This window comes from Typopeltis vanoorti, chromosome 12 (assembly GCF_054136105.1).
Source record: "Typopeltis vanoorti isolate ZY-2024b chromosome 12, IOZ_Tvanoo_1.0, whole genome shotgun sequence".
Lineage (NCBI taxonomy): Eukaryota > Metazoa > Arthropoda > Arachnida > Uropygi > Thelyphonidae > Typopeltis > Typopeltis vanoorti.
This window is the reverse complement of record NC_143560.1, coordinates 54,942,323-54,966,678: the sequence shown is the minus strand read 5'-3', so window position 1 is coordinate 54,966,678 and position 24,356 is coordinate 54,942,323. Positions and strand designations below refer to the sequence as shown.

The window sequence follows — 24,356 nt, the reverse complement described above, 5'->3', positions numbered from 1 at the left end:
GATATTTCTGAAAGACATGTATCCATATGAAAAATATCCAGAGGCATACAACATATGTTGCACCCATTGGAAACCCTTTGTGGGGAAAAGCTAGCAAATTCGCATAAAAGAAGTTATTGCTGTCACACCATGTGCCTGATAGGATATACAATGTGTGTATATCTTATCAAGCACATGCATCTATAATACATACAACGTATGCATTATAGATGGAATGGGAAACCATCTACATTATTTTGGAACAGATCAGTATTATGAAAGAGTCTTCAAATAATCTGTAGATGTTATTGAAATCATATCGAAGAGAAAAAAGTATGAGATTTGGCAAGCCCTAATAAAACATTGCAATCTGCTAGATTAATTAGTAGTAAATGTTAGTAAATAATCTAGCACAAATAAGTAAAAAGACTTATTTACAACAATCAAATTGCGAGATTCAGGTAGGTGATAATCGATCGAGCTCAATTGGCATCGTAAGCTAGAAAATATCGCCGCGAAGAAAGTCAAAATGTATTTGTGCGTCCCAAATTTTCCTCCCTTGATATATTTTGTATATCGGCCCTAATGATGTTGAAATTAAAATACGGCCAATGACCTACATTTAATTATTACTCGTTTCTTTACGTGAGAGCATAAATATTAAAACTAGAATGGAATGCATTTTGAAAAGTCCTGCTCGTAACTCGCGCGATGGTGACAATAGTTAAGGGTAGGATGACTTGGGATGAGAATAAACTGGATTTTCTATCTACTTCAGTCAGAACTTCTCTTCTATACTTAAAAATAAATTACTTAAACTAAAATTCAAAGAAATTGCCAGGGAAGAACGAGAAAGATTCCCCGATCATTTAAATCAACATTCTGGATCACAAATTTCACTAAATTCCGTGCAGTAAGTCACAAATGAATTATTTATTTATTTATTAATATCACTCTCACACAAGTGAGGCCAAAAGCTATACCAATCGGCGTCGTGTGGGCATGGATTAAGAGAAGAGTTATCTATTGATATTCATTCTTGTCGAAGAGTTGGAGGGAAATGTCTCACAGGAAAAGGCTATTCCACCGTACTGAGGTAGAGGAAATGAAAGATGAATGGGAGTAGCAGGTTTCGGTGAGTAGACAGTTCAAACTGCAAATGGATGTTTGCTAGTGTTTTGTAGGTTTAGCCGAAATGGGGTGCATGATGGATGCCAGTTTTGCTGAAGAGCGCCCATGGATATATTTGTAGAACAGGTATAATGCAAAAATTGACCATCTGTGAGACAGTGGCTGGAGAGTCTGCTTTTTTTCATTAGGATGCATCTGACACAAGAATACTAACCGCAAAAGGGTCGTCATTTAACCAAATTGACTTTTCTGGACAGTATCAAAAAATTTTAGAGGTCACTGGTGCACAACCAGAGAGAGTTATGCTGTGGTTGAGTGGATTTCGGATTTGTACAGAGTAAATACCAGCTGAAAAGTAACATTTTTGGAGAAAAAAGGATGTCAGTTTTTTTTTTTATCAGGAAAGGCTAGGAGTAAGTGTCAAATCCGAAAAGCGAGAAATGATCTTGACTGTTAAGATCTGAGCATCATTATTAAAAGGTAAGAACTAAGAACTGCTATCAGTTCGAACTGGTTTGTTAATTAAAATTAGAGAGTGTGTTGAGTACACCCATTTGAGAGTATTTCTTCTTATTATTATTCCTCCCCTCCTCTTTTACCTTACGGTGTCGAGGATTTTTCTACATTTAACCGCTACCGTAACTCGAGGATGAGGTGGTTAGCTAGCCTCATGCCTCCCGGCGTATCCTATGTCTGTAGATGCGTGTGTGTTCATGGGGCCGCTTTGCCTGTTCTGGGGGATGAAAAACCCAAGTTTCCGGGTGAAAAAAAATTCTAACACCGTATGAGACCAGCTAACTCATCCTTAGTCGAAAGAGACCAAATAAAAGTTCCTCACGTCACTGACAGGAATCGAACCCAGGTCTTTCCGACCAAAGGGCTTCGTCTGAGCTACGGAGGCTCAAGAGTATATCATAAACAGCAGATTTCATTTAATCCCTTTCATCCGGAGCGGAGTTTCTTTGTCTAATTTTGAGATATTTTGACAGGTTTTTGCACGCGCATCCAATGTTAAACAACGAAATGAAAATTGAAACGAGTTGACTAATTTTCATAAGAATTCAAAATACCGAATTTCAAGATAATTTATCGAACCAGACCTGTACACCCTCTGTCCAAATAGAAGTCGAACTTTTCGAAAATAGAAGAAACTAGTGGCGCCACCTGTTGTATCTTTTTGTTGTAGAAAGCGGCAACCTTCATTAGTGTTGTGTCAACTGTTTATGACATTTGTTCCATTAGAAGTCGAGTTATAGTGCCAAGAGTGAAAGTGTGTTTTGACGAACGGTCGGTCGTCACGATATTCATGCCGTCGGCGATGAATTCTCGCTATCAATCGCTTCAAAACTTCGAGATAAAAACTCACCATTGGCCATTTGGCCAGGCAGAACGAATTCTTTGTGGATATAACAAACCAGTTCGAACTGATAGCAGTTCTTAGACCCTTGGAATCGTAGAAACAAAGCATTGTCGTTACTTTTGACTTCTCCAAGCGACTTTTTTTCGGATGTCCTCTTCTGGTGATCTCCACTCAGCACTCTGGCGCTTTGTTTCGGCTCATACTGAAAACACCACGTTTCGTCACTAGTAACAATCGTTTCAAGGAAGTCTGAGGCCTTACGAGTGGTTTTAATGAGGTCTGTGCAGTTTTCAATTCGATACATTTTTTGGTCGTCGGTCAACTTGTAGGGAACAAATCGCGAATTCAATTTACGAAGGTCCAAACTCTCGGTCAAAATGTTGTGCACAGTTGATTTTGGAATCCTCAATTCATCTTCAATCAATCTCACGGACGATTTCGAGTTTTCTTTGATGAAATCACGCACTTTTTGGATGTTAACTTCGCTCAGTCCAGTTTTTGGACGGCCCGGCTTTTCGTCGTCCTCAAGCGTCTCACGACCACTTTGAAATCGCTTAAACCACTCGCAAACTTGAGTACGGGATAAGCATTCTTATCGTATGCTTTTTGAAGCATTTAATGCGTTTCGGTAAAACTTTTACCAAGTTTAGCACAAAAGTTAATCGCAGTTTTCTGTTTGAAACTCATTTCCCGATCGTTCGTCAAAACATACTGTCAATCTTGGCACTATAACTCGGCTTCTAATGAAACAAATGTCATAAACAGTTGACACAACACTAATGAAGGGTGCCGCTTTCGACAACAAAAAGATACAACAGGTGGCGCCACTAGTTTCTTCTATTTTCGAAAAGTTCGGTTTCGTTTTGGACAGAGGGTGTAGAATAACATGCATATGGACAGGCAGAACGAATTTTAATATTTTTTTAAATGTATTTCAAATGTTTCTAAAACATCTAAAAAAATCATTCGAGAAGAAGGTAATGAGTGATATAAGTGCAAAATATACTTATGATGAAGTGATAATGAGTCGAAATAAGCCGAATGCAAGAGCTCAACCGAGGGAAGAAGCACATACTACATATAATGTGTGTGAAAATTATATTCTGTTCTTTCGCCTACTCAAAATTTAAACCTATTTAGAGTACATTTTACAGAGCGATTCATTCCTAAATTATAAACTTTTTATTAGGCCTCTGGGACCTGATCGAAAGAGTACGTGCTGTCAAAAGGATGTACTCGAGAAATGTTATCTAATCTTTTTCAGTTGAAACTGAGTAATTCGATCTCAGACGGACATTATATAGACTATACAGAATATAGTTTCTAGACACAATGATTTAGAATAATACCCTTGGTATTATTCTAAATAACTGAGGACACGGAGAATAGTATGGTTGAATCATACTATTTTTCGTGTGAGTTTGCCTCTTAGACACTTTTGACTATTTGATTTTCTTTCTCGAAGATTTTTTTTTTGGTCTGTCATTTCCTTAAAGTTGATATTTCAATGTATTATCCTCCGTAGCTCAGTCAGTATAGACGAAACCCTTTGGTCTGGAAAGATCTAGGTTTCAATTCCCGTCAGTGACATGACTCACCTTTATCGACGAAAGGTGAGTTAGCCGGTCTCATACGAGGTGGGGGGGGGGGAAGAGAGATTTCGCCCAAAAACTCGGGTTTTTTTGTTTCCCAGAACAGGCAAACCGGCCCCGTGAACACACGCATTTACAGACATCGGACACTCCTGGAATAGGATTGACTGACCTATTCAGTGGGATTTCCGGTTTTGAATCGTAATAGACCACTAGGCCTAACACGCAAAGGAAGAAGATTTCAATGTATTCTGTCAATATTTATATACTTCTGTTTTCAGTACTTATATAAGACATGACCAAACCGCTGCTCATTGATACCTTCAATGCGGCTCTGTACTAACTAAAAGAATCTAAATATTCTTTTTAATATAAAACGAACCCATAATTACATGAAACCGCAGTACACTTGATGAAGTCGTCTGCATTTTTTTTTTTTTTTATCGCGCTTGGCGCCATTACGTATCGCTCCATTTTGTGTGAAAATGCTAAATCAAGTAATTCTTCCAATTATTTACTCACCTCATTTCCTATTTTTAATTAATTTGCCTATCATTTTAATAGTATTATTTTATTTTAGTTAATAATTCAAATTCTTTGTTATTCAAATTCGATAATTAATTCACTATATATTAAAAAAAAAATTAGTATAATCACATATGGCCAAATTTCGGCTCGTGATTACCCCCCAAAAAACTGATTGTGGCTCTCGAGTCTTTGAGATTCTTGTATGTGGCTCGTAGTGACATGAAGTTTGTCCACCTATTATATAACATGTTTCTCGCTTTTGTTTATTTATTATTATTTATTTATTTATTTTTTTTTTTGCAAGGATAATTTTGTAAACTTGTTTGCCGCCATAAAACATAAAAGCATAGCTTCCCTAGTATGGGGGAATGCCATTTAGATCTCAGTGGTAAATGACTTACATTGCTCAGTGAAGCCCCACCTTGTTTATTACAACCAAACATGACCACTGGCTGAAATGACCTTTGTCATGTTTAGTTCTAAGAACAGCGTTTCTGGGCTTTCTCTCTTCTTATGCACGGTATTATACTGTAATCAGTACCGTCGACAGAGTGTAGCATAGAGGCAGCCTGCCTCACGGCGCGGCTTAATAAGGGCGCTCATTCAGCCATATTGTGGTAGGCGCCGTCGCTACGCTAACAGGAACTGTTAGCGTAGCAATTTTCCAAGCTTGAACTGATTAAAAATTATTTGCGAACAGCAATGACCCAAGAAAGATTGGCTGGTTTAGCAACTATATTATCGATCGAGGGGGACATTGCTTATAATTTAAATTTAGAAGAGCTTATAAACAGTTTTATTGCGCGGTATCCCCGTAGAGCAAATGTTTGCTCTACGGGGATATATATATATTATTATGTAAGCGTTTTGCATTAATGTTTCTCTTGTAATAAAAACAAATAGCAATTAGAGATTTTCTCATATTTTTGTCTTATAATCCATCAGAGGCGATATTTATTTGTTTGCCTCAGGGCGCGATCTAATCTGGCGACGGCCCTGACTGTAATGATACATAATCAAGGCCGTTGCCAGGATATACGCTATCCCTAAATTCAAGAAAATATGTTAAAAAGAAAACCAGTGTTCTTATTACTGACATACAATTTTGTCTGTTTTTCACACCTTCAAAACTTGGTAGGCATTGCCTTGGTTGATTAATGGGTCATGGCCACATAATAATCTCAAGTATTTAATAATATACTCGATATCAAATAATAGATTACTAAATTTTTGTACTAATTTACAGTAAGTCATTATTTTGATATCTTTAGTTTATTTACACATTATTGATCTATGCATAAAATCTTTTAATAGTCATTCTATGCATATAATAAATTGAAAAGTAACATTTGGTTCATCCCAGGTTCTTAGTCCCGAAAACTCTGTTTTTCATCCGATATACAGCCAAATCGGCACAATTCCCACAATTTATAGACTAAAAATACTATTCGCGGCAGCGGCGGGGGGGGGGGGGATTGGCGCTATATGTAGATTGCGAATGGTGCTGTTTTGTGTAGATGGAGGATTAAGTAGTGGAGAGGGTGTGTTGTGTGGAGTGGAATGCCCTCCCACCAGGAGCCTTGTACTCCTTGGAGATGTCAAGTAATAATAACAATTATAAAGGAGAAATTCCAGAATATGGGAGCTTACGGACATTACTGTGAGGGGGATCGTAACTTGTGATCATAAACTTCATGGCTATTTTTGTTATTTGATTGTAAGACATTTTTATACTTTTTTTTCAGATGTTTAATCATATATAGCGACATGGTTTCCAACTGTTGTGAACTGTCGTTGTGACAGACCTTATTTTGCAACTGAGCTTCTTAGAATAAAGAATTTATATATGTAGAAAGTTTTCTAAAGAAAAAATGTTCTGTGCACACGTTGTCTGTTGCAGGTGGTCAGTAAAAATAATAAACGAATTTAAAACAGTCTTGCATTCGAACAACTCAAATTCATATGAGATTACGGCTTGATTTTTATTCATGCAAACAGTTTTTAAAAATAAAATCTAGTGTTATTATCATTAATATATTAATATGTTATTAACACATTAATACAACATAGTTCTGTAATAAATGAATGCAATGAAAGCAGAACGTTGTCTTGAGATATATATTTTTTTTCTTTTCAAGGTAAGCTGTATTGAAATCGATAGTGATCAGGACTTACAACAGGAAGAGTCATTAAAGTTGCCCGCTGAACATCGGTCATACGTACCGGATGACGATGAACTGGTTCATGCTCCGCAAGAGTCTTGGCCAAGCGGTCGTCCAGATATGCCTCAGATAAAGGATGTTAATGTAAAGTGTGAGAAGAATCACATGAAGGTGAACATAGAGTTCAACAAGCCTTTTTATGGAATCATATTCAGTAAAGGTCATTACGGAGATCATCGCTGTGTTCACTTACCTCCAGGCACAGGACATCTTGTGGCTAACTTCGATATCTTTATCGGTAACTGTGGAATGACCAGCAGTCAACAGAATAACCATGGTCATAATGGGGGCCTGTACATCGAAAATACAGTTATAATTCAGTATGATCCACAAGTGCAAGAGATTTGGGATTTGGCCCGTCGCCTTCGCTGTACATGGTATGATTATTACGAGAAAGTGGTGACTTTCCGTCCATTCCATGTAGATATGTTAGATGCCATTACGGCCAACTTCTTGGGAGACAGTATTCAGTGTTGGATGCAAATCCAGATGGGGAAAGGTCCATGGGCGAGTGAAGTCGATGGCATTGTGAAGATTGGGCAGACTATGACCATGGTCCTGGCGATTAAAGATGAGGAAAATAAATTTGATATGCTGATACGTAACTGTCTCGCCCATGACGGGCATCACCAACCTATTCATTTGGTAGATAACCATGGATGTATTCTGAGACCTAAGATTATCACTCGTTTTAAGAAAGTGAAAAATTTTGGTGCTTCCGCTTCTGTTGTTTCGTATGCTTATTTCCAAGCTTTTAAATTCCCTGACTCGATGAACGTACATTTTCAGTGTGTAATTCAGGTCTGTAGATATGAATGTCCAGAACCAAACTGTGCAAGTGAGCTTGGTGGTGGATATTTACCTGCTCCTAGAGATCCATCTGCATCCTATTCGGAAATAAAGACAGCTGTTCGGGAACCCGATAAAACTAATAGCGACCACTCACGACAATCATTGGCAGTACTACAAACTAAATATAAGGCTTCTCCTGGGGGTCATTCAGTCGCCTTCATCAACAGGAAAAACGAACCTTCTCCTTCCAAGGATGCTGATATTACTGTTTCCGGGAGGTATGCGATAGCTAAATTAGGAGGTATGCCTCGTGCAAATAATGCCCCCTTAATTCGTCACAGAAGGCAGGCAACTCAAATGACAAATATACAGACACAAAAAGTTATTCAGGTAGTTGCGCCAGGTGATGTTGCCTTCCGACTCCCTACAGATGATAATGATACATTCTTGGATGTTTTAGCTACTCGAGACTTTTCGGATAGTTCAAGTATATGCATGTCAACGCCTGGATTTGCAGCAGGAATCGTGTTTTTCATCCTCTTGTTGACCATTGCAACTATCGTGGCTATATTTTTCTTTTTACGACTGCGTCACATGACTGGAAAAGATAAAGAAGCTTGTGAACACGTGATTTCATACGAAAGTCACATCACACCTCAATTAGTGGCGACGTTAGCTCAGTGAACAGCATGTCATTCCTCAGTCGAGACAGTTCAATTAACAATATAGTCCATGAAACTGGATAGAAATAGAAACTTAGGCATTGAAATGCTGATGCAATGGTCAGTGAGCATGTAATCGCACATTTATTTATATTAGTGTTTGTGATCTGTATAACAAATAGCAAAGTTCATTTAAAAACTGTCAGTCACAACACCAACTATGTATTCTCTACAAAAAAAAAAAAAAAAAGAAGAAGATGAAAAACAAGTTTTTGATGTTGAATTTCTTATACAGAAATTCAGTCAGACGTATATCAGACACTCCCACCAATATGACTATTAGTGATGATTTATTATGCTGTTGTAGCTGCTTGTTCTGAAAGTGCTTTAATGTTTTTGAAATGCATGTTTTACATATAAAACATGTAAAGGTGTTGATAAATGGTAAGAGAAAAGGGTATGATGGTATGAAAATTAAGAACAGAGATTGTAACTGATATAAAGAATGTACATATACCAGAATCCTGTACTATATAAATTATTGTATAATTTACGGATAATTCGATTTTAAGCCTTGACTGAAAATATCACAGTGTAGAAAATTTAGAGGATAAATAATTTTATTTTAATAAATGTTCAAATAAAAAATAAAACAGTTTTGTTTTGATTCGCTCATTAAAAAGATTATGTGCATTCTGAAATGCACATAATCTTTCGTTTGTTTAGTTTTAGACGTTGAGGTGTGTGTGTGTGTGTGTGTATATATATATATATATTTTTTTTTTCTTTTTTTTTTTTCTTGCGCACTTTTGTGCCACACAGGTGGCTTTTTTTTTTTCTGATGTTCAATCAAATATTTGCCGTGTTAATTATTATTATTCCTGACACCTCCAAGAAGTCCGAAGACTCATCGCGGGAGGACACCCACAACTGTCTCAACCACTACACGGAACCTCTACTACGAATCATTTCCATCAATGCCATCTACCGCCCACCTCCACCACGACTAGTATTTTTTGTCTGTAAAATACTAGTTGTGTTCTGAAGGGCCAATTTGTCTGTATGCGGGATGAAAAACCAGAGTTTCCGGGAGAAAAAAACCCTGCTACCTCCGTATGAGATCGGCTAACTCACCTTCGATTGAGAACCGTCCAGATAAAGATTCCTCCCGTCGCGACGAGAATCGAACTTAGGCCTATTCCAATCGAAGGGCGCAATGTACCGTTTTTGTTAATTGCCTACCTCAATGGTAATAATTTACACTCAATTCAAACTAGTTAAATTGAAAAGTACATACTGTCCAAACTGGCAATATGCCAAGAAGAGTCAATTCATGTTGGAGGGGAGAAAAGAATAAGGCGATGTACGAATTCATTACCAAACCGCGAAATCACGTGCTTTATGCGTAAAATTTTCCAACTGTTGTACAAGCAGAATAGTTAACACTTTAAAAACTAGAATTTTCATAAACGAAAAGATAATTTTCCGACGTATAATATAAAAAAAAACTCATCCCACGAAACGCAATGATTACCCTATTCTACTTCGCATTTATTTGTTAAAGAGATTACAGTAGCTCATTTTTCAGGGAATGAAGAATTGTGATTTTAACTATTGCTGACCGTCTTAACTACTTTTCGGTGCTATGTTTTTCATTTCGCTAGTTTTTTTTTTTGGCGTTCTATTCCAAATACAGTGTTAGTCATCTTCTGAACTCGCTGACTTGGGTGTTTTTGATATTGCCGAAGTTTATAAACCCACTACGACTTGTCACATTTTCATAAAAAAACGTAAAGGTTAAATGGCATGAAAATTAAGAATTAAGAGCGGCACGCAGTGAAGAGAGACGGCTCAACAAGTGCCGCCATCTCGTGGTCCTTAACCCTAACACACTATATCTAATATCTAATGTCTAATGTGGGTTCTATGGTCGATTTTCTTGAATTTACGGGACGAAAAACCCGTAAACTCAAGAAAATGGTGTGCCAGATATCGACTAACTCGGGAACCGGTCGAAAAAAGGCTTACAAAAATTTCCTCTAGTCGACAACTAGATTCGAAACAAAGTCTTCTTTCGTGCGGTCAAGTGCCGTGGTGTGCAAACGCCACAACCACTTAGATAGCAATAGCTTTTATTTCCAAATGACCAATTCATCGACCAATTTTTATTTATTCATTTATTCAGATTTGATGTACCATTTCATGTATGCTGTACCATTATTGATATCAGACGACTTAAGTCCAGTTAGAGTAGAAACGCAAGAAAACAATGATGATAATGACGGTGAGTTTGAGGCTATCTGGTGTGAATAGAGGCTATCAGAATGAAATATATGGGTGCGTGTTACTACAGACCTGGCGGCTTAGTTGCAGGGAATGAAAAAATGCATCGCCAATTTAGCCTTATGGTTATTGAACGAGCGATTATTATGGGTGACGTTAATTATTCAAACATTGATTGGGTAGAAGAGAAACCTCATGATAAGAATGAAGAGGAATTTATTGAATTGTTGCAAGGCAACTTTTTCAAGCATCATGTGAAAGAAGGAACCCCAGGTCAAAGAGTCAGAATTGTTAATAGTCAGAAGGAGTCTCTGTTAAGAATATGACTATTTTACCACCAGTTGGTGAGAGTGATGATGCTATGCTTTCTTGGGAAGTATATAACTATATCGATGTTCCCATTAGAACAGGCTACATGCTGAACCAAAGTTGGAAATTATGATCAACTTTGGATAATACTATCTTTGGTACCATGGTATCAGTTACTGAAAATATCAACAAAGCATGGGGATCTTTGATAAAGTGCTTAAATGAGCTGTTATCTGAATGTATCCCTAGCGTTCGAAGAATAAATAGGTTGGGAGTGAAATGGATGTGCAACCCTATTAAGCAAGAGATCCACAAGAAGAAGATAATGTGGAAAGAATATCGTGAGAATAAGAATGAGAGGAGTTATGGTATATATAAAGCGTGACCAGAAAAGTAACGAGTATTGTGATGAAAGCTAAACTGGAGTATGAAAAGGAATTGGCTATTCAAGCTAAAGGCAATCCAAAATAATTTTATCATTATGCCGCAAGTAAAAGAAAAATGAACGAGAAAGAATAGCTTTACCGAATGCAGATGGTACTCTAGTATCAGACGCTAATGAGACTGTTCCATAAATGAGTGCCGATTTTTTAAAGATATATCAACCAGGTGTGTATAACACGCTGCTCAGTGCTGCTGCTACATTGAATGGAGAGTTAGAAGAGCATGAAAATTAGGTTGAAGAGCTGTTGCATAACATGAATTTGATTAATTTGGATAAGAATTTGTCAATAGAGACAAATGGAATATCAGCAAGTTTCCTAAAGGAATGTTCAACCGAATTGGCTAGGCATTCATGTTTGTATAACTCGAGTCTCAGCTCAAGAATGATACCACAGGGGAAGGAATACATTGATAGTTCCATTGTACAAGGGTGGTGCAAAAACTGATGTGTCTTATTACCGATACCTGTCAGTATCTCGGGTGTGGTAGTGAAGATTTTAGAGAGGTTGGTAAGAACGCGTATACAAAAATGGGTAGAGAAACAAGGTATGCTCTGCAAGGATCAACACGGGTTTATTAAAGAAAGGTTATGTTTTAGCAATCTGCACATATTTTATAACAATGTTATGGCTGAGTTGGATAAAGGGAATGGATACACTATGATAATGTTGATTTTGCTACGGTATTTGATGGGCCACCTTACGAAAGGTTGATGCATCAACTGGATAATATGGGATTGGATTAAAAACTCTTGACTTGGATTAGGGGACGGCTGATAGACAGATATCAAAAAGTGTTATACAGTGGGTGTGAATCTGCAAGATTTAAGGCGACCAGTGGTGTACCTCATAATTCAGTCCTTGAGCCATTTTTCTTCAATGTATACAATAATGATATTAGGGAGTGTTTTCTACCATGAGTTGTGCGATTGTTTGCCAAAGATCAGAAAATAAGCAGGACAACTAGGTATGCTACTAATGGTAGAAGTCACACTAACTTAGTGTTGCTTCTTCGATTGAATTTTTAAGGTTAAGGGACGGACTCGAGTTTCTCCGCAGAAAAAACCGCTTGTAGTGCCAGAGATTGCTCAAAGTAAGGTCATTATAAGTTTGATGCTAATCGTTGACCAGAAGAGCTTTTTGTACGCCTTTTTTTCTACTGGTTGCTGAGTTAGTCGATCTGTGGCAGACAAGCAAGGTTTTTTTTTCCTGGAAACGGTTTTTAATCGGCAACTTAAGAAAATAGACTAGAACTCACATTCTTTCAGCCCATAATAATCAGTTTAAGGTTACAGACCATGAGATTGCAGCAGAAAACTACTGCAATCTCATTAGCCGCTTCCCTCTGAATGAGTGATGGTTTTGGGACATCTATTTCTGATTAACTATAGATGAAGATGGCTTTCTCCCGTTTCCAGCGTTAGTTAAGGTTAAACGGCTTCGACGAAATATGTCGATGTTACACGAACTCGAACGTATTTCATTCTACATATTACAACGACATTGTCAGGGGAAGAAGAAGAGAAGATCATTTAATAACATTCAAAACATAAATTACAAGACATTAGTCATATAGCATGTGTTTACTTGTGATCGAGATACAAGCACTTGCTTGTCTCTGTCATAGTAAAGTTAACAGAAGAACACACTAGAATTCTTAGCGAAAGAATGGTATAGCTTTTTTTAATTCAAAAATAAGGTTACATAATTTACTCATTATTACAAAAAATTATGAACAGTTAATGGCGACTACTTCATAAAATTATGAGAATGAGATGCAATCAGAAGAGTGAATAAGTTTCAGACTGTCTCTATAAGGCTATAAAAGGAGTTAGCGATTTTTTTTCATAAAGTTTCACAAATTTCAAGAAATAAACGATAAAACTTAAATAAATGTACTGGAATGAAGCATTTTGTTTTGATTCCAAAGAACTCTGTGTCATATCAATGGTGTGGTAAGAAAGGCCAGACTTCTCTGATTCTAAGAATAGGACATAGTCCTGAAGTTACGAGAGTCTAATATTAGCAGAACAATCTCTGCGCAAAATAAATTCGACATGAGCATGGCACTTAGTTGACACCAGGCAATGAAAGAGGTAATAATTTATCTTTGGTAGAAAATATGACAGTTTCCGAGCTGTCTTGAAAGTGGTGTATATATTATAATTGTGAAGAACTATGCTGTTTGTCTCAATATTCCTGTAAGGTGGGGTATGGAAATCTTTTTGCATCATTTTGTAGTTTGGTTGAGGCATGATATCTATGGATAATTTTGATATAATTTGGCGAGCCCAGTTAAAGGTTCTTTACGTCCTAGACGGAATTTGAACGCAGGAGTTTCCAAATCGCTTCGTCTATGCGCACTGAGCTACGAATCGACGAACACACACATGAGGAAGTGCCGTTTACTTCGATAGCGCTAGGCCACCTGAAGAAAGCTGTTCTAAATTTCAATCTAGTTGTCGACTATATATATATATATATATATATACAGTCGATTACAAAAAATTCTATATATAGAGAACTTTTTGTAACCTTTTCTTTGATTACTTCCCGAGTTGGTTGATCTCTCGCATGGTCGAAGTTTTTCCTCCCGTAAACTCAAGAAAATCGACTGTAGAACACACATTATTTCAGACAATAACACCATGCGTTAGGTATAGGGACCACAAGATGGCGGCATTGGTCTTTCTCTCTTCGCTAGATGCCGTTTATATTTAGGGATACTCTTGGGACAGCTATCTCTGAATGGCTAACAGTGAAGAATTAAGTGTCTCTCAATCTCCAAAAGTTAGATGGTTAAAACAAACTCATCCATTCTCTATAGAAAATAAAAGACGTTATTATTACTTGGACTATGAAGACTTAACGCCAGGGGACTGCGTTAACCATTATTCACACATATCTTTCTTTAAACTCATTCACTAACAAGGCACTCATGACAACTTTTTCCATCAAGTTTATTGATGACTCTCCATGGAAAAAATCCATCCAACACATCATTAATAATTTCGTTCTTACAAAATGTTCAGGGGGTAGCATATTGTTTTTATCATTTCTGCCATGTCATGAAATTTTTTTACTTTATTTTCTCTGTAAAAAGCCTCTAGTAGCTTCTCTCATATTCATTCATTTCCACGTATCCCACCAAACTTTGCAACCCAGACAAGAATATATATATATATATATATATATATATATATATATATGTAATCCCCCTCGATGAGAATAAGGACTCCTTGGAGTTGCCCTTAACAACAACAACAACAATAACAACAACAACAACAACAACAACAACAACAATAATAATAATAATAATAATAATAATAATAATAATAATAATAATAATAATAATAATAATAATAATAATAATAATAATATGTCGAAAGTTTTTTACCTTGGGTATACTATACGTTAAAGATACCAAGCAATTTTATAAACTTGGTTTAAATCCTTTTTCCCAAGTAAGCAAGCAAGTAGGTAAGTAAAGTTTGCACCCGAAAAAAAAAGCTTCAGGCACAAACTTGACTTACCTGCTTGTTTGCTTCTTGGGAAAAAGGATTTAAACCAAGTTTATAAAATTGCTTGGTGTTTTTCAAAACTCGACGTACAAACTTTGAGGGGAGGTAGAGACCATCAAAATCAACCATATTAACATAGGAAAGCATGACCAGAAACGCCACCCGAAAGTGATAGGTGGCGCTCTTCGCCAGCGCTCCAGGTGAGCAACTGGGGCTTCCTTATTCAGGCTTTCGACGTCGTACGAAGAACATGCGTCGTTTTACGAATCTTGTGTTATTTCTGTATCTTTGTGTCCCTGTTAGTACCTTCCGGTGGCTATTCCGGTCATATTTTCCTATGAGAATATGGCTGATTTTGATGTTCTCTACCTCCCCTCAATGTTTGTACGTGGAAATTTGAACACCCTGTGTGTGTGTGTGTGTGTGTGTGTGTGTGTGTGTGTGTGTGTGTGTGTGTGTGTGTGTGTGTGTGTGTGTGTGTGTGTGTGTGTGTGTGTGTGTGTGTGTGTGTGTGTGTGATTGGGACAAAGCGATAGTGGCAGTTGGGTGTATTCTCCTTGGATGTTCAAGAAACTTACTGATAGCCATGGGGCAGCTGACAGTGATGGCGAATGGTGGAGATTTGTTAGCAGTGTCATGACATAGTCATTTCCTTTATTCAACTCAGACATCATCACTTTATTATAAAACTGAGTAAATTACTATGGAAAGAACCTGATAAAGCCATTGAGCATTGCTTAGTGTTCAACGTTCCTATCCACTCATTACTGAATTCTCAGTTTAACCAACTTATCCAGTACCTTATGTATTAACCTGAGATACTGAATGGTCTAATTTGCGATTTCCGTCTTGCAACCTCTTTCATATAAAGAGAGCATTTTATTCTCTTTCCGCTCACTTGGGACCCTTGCCAGAGCTGACAATCAAATTCAATAGCCTAGTGGGAGGCACTGGTAATTCTCTTTCATCTCCAAGTAACATAGAGACCGAGGTCCCAACCAATCTCGTGGAAGTATTCACATCGACACTTCGCAATATCCTCGACACCTCCATTTTAATTACTTCTTTTCTCACATTAGTTTGCACCTACCACTTCAATTTTCTCTAGTTGAATGATACACACTCATATAGTGATCAATGATACACACTCATATAATTTTTAGTGGAACCTGTGGCATAGTAATTAAATAATAAAGTAACACATAAAAACCACAGTGATATCTTTAATTAGTAAAAGGACAGATATTTCGTATTAAAATTAATAGTACAACTTCAGTAATAAGAATGGAATACCTATTGGTATTCCATTCCTATTACTGTTACAAATACTGAAGATGTACTATTAATTTTAGTACGAAATATCTGTCCTTTTACTAATTAAAGATATCACTGTGGTTTTTACGTGTTACTTTATTATTTATTTACACACTCATATAGTAATTCAACAATTCCTTTTGCACCTGGTCATCCTGTTTACCCTCATTAAACTTATAGTATTATCGTATTCATTAAAGAATGGAATCCTAAAATGGTTTCGGTAATCCAGTCTGTCCAGTAATATTTCGTTTCAGATTCCCCCATGGTCCCTCACTTCTATTTATGCAAAACCAGTTCAATTTTCCATGATAACTGTATCCATGATAATTGTATCTTCTTACCAATTGGTCCCACCTTAACGGTCCCTCTGATGTAGTTATTCCTTATCCTGTCCTTTGTCACACCACTCATCCATCTCAACATCCACATCTCCGCTACCTCCATCTTCCTCTCCTGTGCCTTGGTTATAGGCCACGTCTCCGCACCATGGAGCATCGCCAGCCTCACCACCATCTTATACAGCTCTCCTTTCCTCTTACAACTCATTCTCTTGTCGCATAGGACTCTGCTCATCTTCCTCCAATTCATCCAGCCGCATGTTATTCGGTGCTGTATTTCCTCATCCAAGTCACCATTCCTCTCGACAACCGACCCAAGGCACTTGAATTTCTTCCCTGAAGTTAGCCTTTTACCATGGAGTCATATGACCATATCCTCGTCACTCCCCGTTGACATATATTCAGTCTTCACCCGGTTAATTCTCATGCCTCTCTCCTACAATGTCTTTCTCCACTCTTCCAGGGTATTTTCAAGCTTCTCTCGGGATGATTCGCATAGAACAACGTCGTCCGCAAACAGCATGCTCCATTGGGCCTCCTTCTTGACATCCTCCACTAGTACATCCATGACCAGGTCAAAGAGGTAGGGGCTCAGAGCAGACCCTTGGTGTAGCTCTACGACAATGGGGAACCGTTCTGTCATGCCGACACTAGACCTGACCTGAGTTTTTGTTCCCTCATACATCTCCTTCACCATCCTCACGTACTTCTCCGACACCCACTTCTTCCTCATACACCTCCATGCCTCCTGCCTGGCCACTCTGTCGTATGCCTTTTCCAGGTCTATAAACACCATGTGCAGCTCCACTTGCATCTCTCTATATTTCTCCATCAATTGCCTTAGCGCAAATATCGCATCTGTTGTCCCTCTTCCTGGCATAAATCCAAACTGCTCCTCACCAATTTTCATTTCCTGCCGTATCCTTCCTTCAATTACTCTTTCCCATATCTTCAATGTGTGTGACATCAGCTTGATCCCTCTATAGTTGCCACAGTCTTGAACATCTCCTCTTCCTTTGTAGATTGGGACGAGAATACTTTTCCTCCATTCCTCTGGTATCTTTTCCTCTTGGGCTATTTTCCTCATCCGATCCTATAGCATATCCACTCCCTCACTGCCCAAACTTTTCCACACTTCCCCAGGTATCTGGTCTGCCCCCACAGCTTTTCCATGCTTCATTTTTCTTAGTACCCAATCCACTTCCTCTCTGCTTATGTCTTGCACCGGTCTCTCGTTTGCCTCTCCATTCTCGCACCTCTCTCTCGGATTCTCCTCATTTAGTAGTTTACAGAAATATTCTTTCCATCTTCCTCTGATTTTGTCCTCCTCTTGTAATACTACTCCTGAGGCATTCTTTATCTGCTTGACTGATGTTATGTCTTTCGAGGCCTTATCTCTGGCTTTCGCTATTCTCAATAACTGAGCTTCACCACTGTTTCTCTCCACTTCTTCATAAACCTCATCAACTGCCCTCGCTTTCGCCCTTGCCACAGCTCTCTTTGCATTTTTCTTCGCTAACCTATATGCCTCCTTGTCGGCTCTAGTTCCAGTCATGTCCCATTTTTTCTTTGCCTCTTTCTTTTCCTTGATCTCCAACTGCACCTCCTCATTCCAATACCATGCCTCCTTATCCCCAGGCGGTCCCTTTCCTGATGCACCTCTTCTCCAATTTTTCTAATATTCCGACTATTAACGTCCCATCATTCTTCCACATCCTCTGGTAACTTCATTTCTTTCAATACCTTTTCTTTAAACTTATTCCTTGGGCCTTCCTCTTCCAATTTCCGCCACTTTATTCTCCTCTGTATCCGCCACTTCCGTCTATTCTTCTTTTCCCCTTTTATATCACAGTCTACCACAACCAACCTGTGCTGTGCCACTACACTTTCTCCATTAATCACTTTACAGTTTTTCACCTCCTTCAGATGTTTCCTATGGCACATAATATAGTCAATCTGACTCATTCTATCCCCGCTCTTATAGGTTATCAGATGCCCAACTCTCTTCTTGAACCACGTGTTAGCTATAGCCAGATCGAAGGCCACAGGATATTCTATGATTCTTTTACCATCTTCATTTCTTTCACCACTACTCCAACCCCCATGTACCCTTTCTTAACCGCTTCGTCGCCTTCCTACATACCCATTCAGATCTGCTCCGACGATCACTCTCTCACCATCAGGGATTCCCATTACTACTTGGTCAAGTTCTCTCCAGAATGTCTCTTTCTCCTCCTCATCACAACCTACTTGTGGGGCGTAGCCACACACTATAGTAGCCACACTTCCTCCCATCTCAAGCTTAACGCTCATAATCCGATCATTCTTCTGGCACACCTCACAGACTCCCCTTCAGCTCCTTATCGATGATAATTCCAACTCCGTCACTGCTATAAAACAGTTTATATCCCTCCGCCAGCTCCTTTGCTTTATTGCCCTTCCACTTTGTCTCCTGCACACATAAGATCTTCAGCTTCTTTCTTCTCATCATGTCCACTATCTCCCTACTCTTCTCATTCATCGTACCCACATTCAGCAACCCGATTCTTACTTTACATACACTCTCTTTCTGTTGGACTCGCTTCTTCAGCCGAACCCGTTCTTAGTTCAGTAGCCCTAGCCTACTTCTCACAGTCCTCGGGCGAGGATTACAAATACAATTAAAAAACAAGGTAGACATGAAATTATGTTCTATATATTCGAAGTATGAAGTTTTAGACATACCTGGATTTTTTTGGAGATGAAGACAACGATGTTTACATTTGATGTTTGCGTTTGATAGGAGCCGAAAACATTAATAAACTTAAAATGACATAAAATATAGAACCAATGAATAACGAATACAAAAATATCTCTTTAAAAATAAAGGGTAGAAAATTTGAAAAACCTCTAAGAATGTATGACAAGTGGGCGATATAACGTGTGCTGGTCGTTACGGTTAACTTTATTCCTTTCGATGATGCTAGGTGGCTATGTTTTAGGCGGTCAGATTGAAACGCATTTTCTGTATTAAATATCTGAATGGTTATTAATTGTAAAAATGTCAATATTGTTATTTTCGTAGTGAGGTAGGTCTGCTGTCCTGAAAGTCTGTGATTTTTTAAAGAAAGTTTGAGTTTCAGAAGACACCGAAGAAGTAATTATTATTGAAAATTTTACGGTATTATAAGTAATTAACCCACAAATCACAGCTTGGGTTGCAAAACAAATATCTTGATTACGATGCCAAAACAACTGCATACCATAGAGGAAGGAGAGTGGTTGACGACTGTTGGTAAAAAAGTAAGCTGTTTAGATAATTTCATTAATGTGTAATTGTATTGAAGGAGACGTGAAGTATTTCCACTGTAAGCAATGCACCATTTTTCAGTGGTAGTTTCGATTTGGTGTAAGTTATTTTCAGGTCGCCTATATTATTATTACGTAATAATAATATAGGAGACCTGAAAATAACTTATGTGATAAGAAGGCGGTACTGACACCGCACACTTTTAAATTATTTTTCACTCTGTAATTTTGCAAAACAAAGGCCTTATGTTAATTCACCATTAACGTAAGGCTTTTTTTTTTTTGTGGTCATGAACGAAACGATATGAAACGAGCGTTCAAACGTACCCACTGCATATTTGCACAGCTTCGTTGTCAGGAAATAGTGCATTGTGGTACTAGCCATAATTAGCGAAAGTAACTCGATAACCGAAGTTGTAACAAAACTATGTGTCATTACATGCAAATAAGAAAAGAATATCAAGCTTAAAAAAAAAAAAACGCTGACAAAAACATCATATCAAATAAAACAGACAACAGTAATAAAATCAGGAAATATAAAATTAAAACATGGAGAATAAACGCCTGGTACACATTTGTCAGACAATGAAGGCTACAAGTTTAATCTGTAGTGGGGGGACGTTTGTCTTTAGGTGGGAAAAATTTCAATGCCCACATGAGACCACTGCATGAAATAGCTTGAACAAGTTCCTTGTTTGGTTTCTAAAGCAGTATCTCTGGATTATGTAAAAAGAAATAAAAATACAATGTGTATAAATGATTATTATTGTATGGGCACATCCATGGAATCCAAGAACTCATTGTGGGAGACCCAAAATATCCACACAATCTGTCATTTTACCCCTCCTCAAACCCATTAACAGATAAAGTGCTCACAACTGACTATTGCATTCCACTCATTCATAGCTCCCCAACTAAAAAATCTAGTCCTTATGCCCTTACTAACCACACCTTTTATTCAACTTCCAGGAATGACCTCTTGTTCTGCTCCCTATAGCCAAATGTTGAAACATTTCCCCTGCATCAGTCCTATAAAATCCTTTTAAGAAACTTAAATGTTTCTATCATATTTTTTCTTTTTCTCATATCAACCAGCTCTTGCAATCCATATTCCCTCATAGGGAATATTCCACAGACCATTCATCATGGTTGCTTGCCACTGAATCTTCTCCACTGCTTCCTCATTCCTAGGAGACCAGACCTGAGCACAGTAATCTAGATGTGGGCATCAAGGCCTTATATAGTGAACTAACTTTCTTATCTCTACCTGTTAGTGTTTTCTTCAATAGCTAAGTAATCTTATGAGCTTCAGCAACCGTAGGCATATGTCCTCTAAACTCTTGTCCTTCAACTCTCTGTCTACCACCACCCCTAAATCTTTAGCGTCATCTATTTTCTGGAGTATAGTTCCATCAATGTAATACAGAGCTTGTAAAGTGATGCATTTTGGGATAAATAGATTATATTTTTCCACATTAAACCAACACCCATTATCTTTTGCCATACTAACAGCCTGTTTAAAACGTCTTACAAGCTCTCCACACTGCCCTGATTAACTATTACTTTACCTTATTTTGCGTAATCAGCAAGCAACTGAATATTTCCTTTTGAGTTATTTCCTACGTCATTTATGTACAAATTAAACAGTAGTGGTCCCAGCAGTGAACCTTGTAGCACACCACTGGTCACCTGTTTTTTGCCTTGATTCTATCCTTTCATATACCATTTTTTGAGATTTGTCCAGCAGTCACCCTGTTATCCACACAACTAGTGTCATATCCATCCCCATTTGTTCTAATTCACATAACAGAGCTCTATGTGGTATTCTGTCAAATGCCTTTGCAAAATCCAGCAGAATCATCATGTAGCTATTTCCTTTATTCAACTTAGCTATTATTACTCTATTATAAAAAGTTAGTAAATTACTAAGGCATGACCTATCCTTCACAAAGCCATGTTGCCCCTCATACGGTATCATATTTTTATTCACCCCTTCTTGAATTCTCTTTTTGACCAATTTTTTCAGTACTTTTACCACCTTGCCTGAGATACTAATTGGTTTATAATTTGCTACTGCAGTCTTAGAATCTCTTTTATGCAATGGAATTAATTTGCCCTCTTTTCACTCCCTTGGAACTCTTCTAGAGCTGAGACTTAAATTACAGAGGCATTGCCAGTTCCCTTGCACATTCTTGCAAAACCAGAGCTGATAGCCCATCTAATCCCACAGTGGTATTTACATTAAGATTCTGCAACATCTTAAGAACCTCCATTTCATCCACCTCTGTTTCCACATAAGTCTCAGTCACATGTTATAGCAGTAACCTCACTTGGATGATATATCCTTGCACAGCGGCCACTCAGTAACTTAACTATTTTATCTATTTCTGTGGCCTTAATCTCACACCAGACTGCTCCAAATGAACAGCTATCCTCCCGCCTATCTCCTGTTCTTTTTGGCTGCATTTCATTTAATGTCAGTAGTACCCCTCCCCTATCCTATCTTCTCTGAAAATAGTAAACCCTTCGCATTCTATCCCTGTAATACCCTTTCATATAAAAATTCAAAAAAAAAAAAACCTACAATATTAATATACTATACATTTACAAAATTTTGTTGGAGTTGCATTAAAAAGAAAAAAAAATGCAGTTTTGTAAATTCGCAGTTACGTAATAAATCTACTAGCATGCATGGATGCATTTGTGGCTTTGCGCAGGTGCATTTATATTTTTGTATTTGTATTCCGTTTTTTTGTATTTGTATTCCATTTTACCCTTAAAATGGAATACAAATACAAAAAACGAATGTGCTGGTAATAAATCTAAAAAACAAAGGTCTGCAATTACTTTAGAAGAAAAGTTGAAAATAATTCATATGTATGAAGGCGGGAAAATTCTATTAACAATAGCTCGGGAAATAAATCGACCTATTTCGACAGAGAATATAATAGTGAAGGATAAAGTTTGCATTGTTGAAAGCACGAAAGGTGCAGTAGTGTTGAAGGGCACAATTATTACCAAGAAGAGGCTGGGCTCGATATCAGAGATGGAGAAATTGTTGTCTCACTGGATCGATGATCTGACACAGAAGTGGATACTGTTAAGTTTACTGATTATCCAGGAGAAAGCTATATCCTTATATAAGGATTTAAAAGAGCAGGCCAGCATCACGGATGCGGAGAGTACATTTAAAGCTAGTGCTGGATGGTTCAAACGATTCAAGAAACATACAAATCTGCACAGCATCAAAATCATGGGTGAAGCAGCAAGTGTAGATATAGACGTGGCAAATCAATTTCGCAAACTTCTGGCATTAAAAATTTGCCTGAGCAAATATTTAATGTTGATGAAATGGCTCTGTTTTGGAAGAGGATGCCAACACAGACGTTTATTGCAAAAAGAGGAAAAATCTATGCCTGGATTCAAGGTCGCAAAATATTGGATCACTGTTATGGTTGGCAGCAACATTTCAGGGGACTTAAAACTTAAACTGCTTATAGTGTACCATTCCCAGAAGGAAAATATCTGATTAATGACAAAAAAATTAATGTAAGACAGCTGTATGAGTAGCCATTGAACATTTTATTGTATATATGTATGTAATTTACAAATTCGACTTACGTAAAATTCGAGTTACATAAAGGTTCACGGAACGCATTACTTATGTAACTCGGGGTGTAACTGTGTGTGTGTATATATATATAATAATAACAACAACACAGGAGAAAATAGCATTATAAAATGCAGAAACAACTGAAACAACAAATAGTTTAGTATATTTGTTAAAATTTTTAAAATTGTTAGACAGTTTAGTATAAAGAAATTCCATCAATATCAAGAGTTCCAATACAAACAATAACAAAGAACAAAATTGACGCCGAGCAAAGAAACCCCAACAACAATAATAACAATGCAGACACGTGCCAAAAAACACATGAATTTACTGAATGCAGTATAGTCTTGGGTTATATATATCAGAAGTTTTGGGTTATATATAATGCACAGCATTATATATAAATAACACGTCGCTCTAAGTGATGCATTAGGTTCACTGATTACTTTGCTCACAATTTACCCATTACTGATGTGATGATATGTAGATTAACTGCAATGGACACTGACAGTACCACCTTCCATATCATATCCAGAAGCATGGTTTTACATGGTGATTTGTAAACTAACTGCAAAGGACTTGAGAGGATCACTTAAGTGCAAATCTAGATAACTGGGAGATCCTGGCATAACATTGTAAATAATGTGCACACTTAACTAGTGTTTCAGTTACAATCGTCACCTTTTGTAATGTATCCTTTCAGTGGGTGACCATCTTTATACTCAAACAAATTAAGTTGTGCCAACAATGTGAGACTTGATGACCAAATATTATATATTTATTTAAACTACATATTATAATGGTACAACATAATCAAATATATTTTAATATGATGTGAGTATCCTTCTTTCTCCCTCTACTAGTAGTGTGTGTGTGTGTGTGCGCGCGCACACACACACACACACACACACACACACACACACACTACAATTTTTTACCTGTATTTTCCAGTTTTTTAGATACTTCAATGTTTATTAC

The 24,356-nt window shown here is 37.5% G+C and overlaps 2 protein-coding genes across 2 annotated transcripts in view; both read left to right on the top strand.

The window, feature by feature from the left end:
* The first annotated feature begins 6,671 nt into the window (after positions 1-6,671).
* Positions 6,672-8,716, top strand: LOC150100799 (uncharacterized). Its single transcript, XM_090401893.1, has one exon. The coding sequence runs from the start codon at positions 6,672-6,674 to the stop codon at positions 8,286-8,288; it is 1,617 nt and encodes a 538-aa protein (XP_090258019.1). The 3' UTR covers positions 8,289-8,716.
* Positions 8,717-19,519: 10,803 nt separating this feature from the next.
* LOC150100798 (uncharacterized) overlaps positions 19,520-24,356 on the top strand; it is a 38,927-nt gene continuing 34,090 nt past the window's right edge. The window contains exon 1 of the mRNA XM_090401565.1: positions 19,520-19,759. Within this exon, the coding sequence (XP_090257691.1) occupies positions 19,700-19,759 (60 nt within the window). The 5' untranslated portion in view covers positions 19,520-19,699. The remainder of the gene's footprint in view (positions 19,760-24,356) is intronic.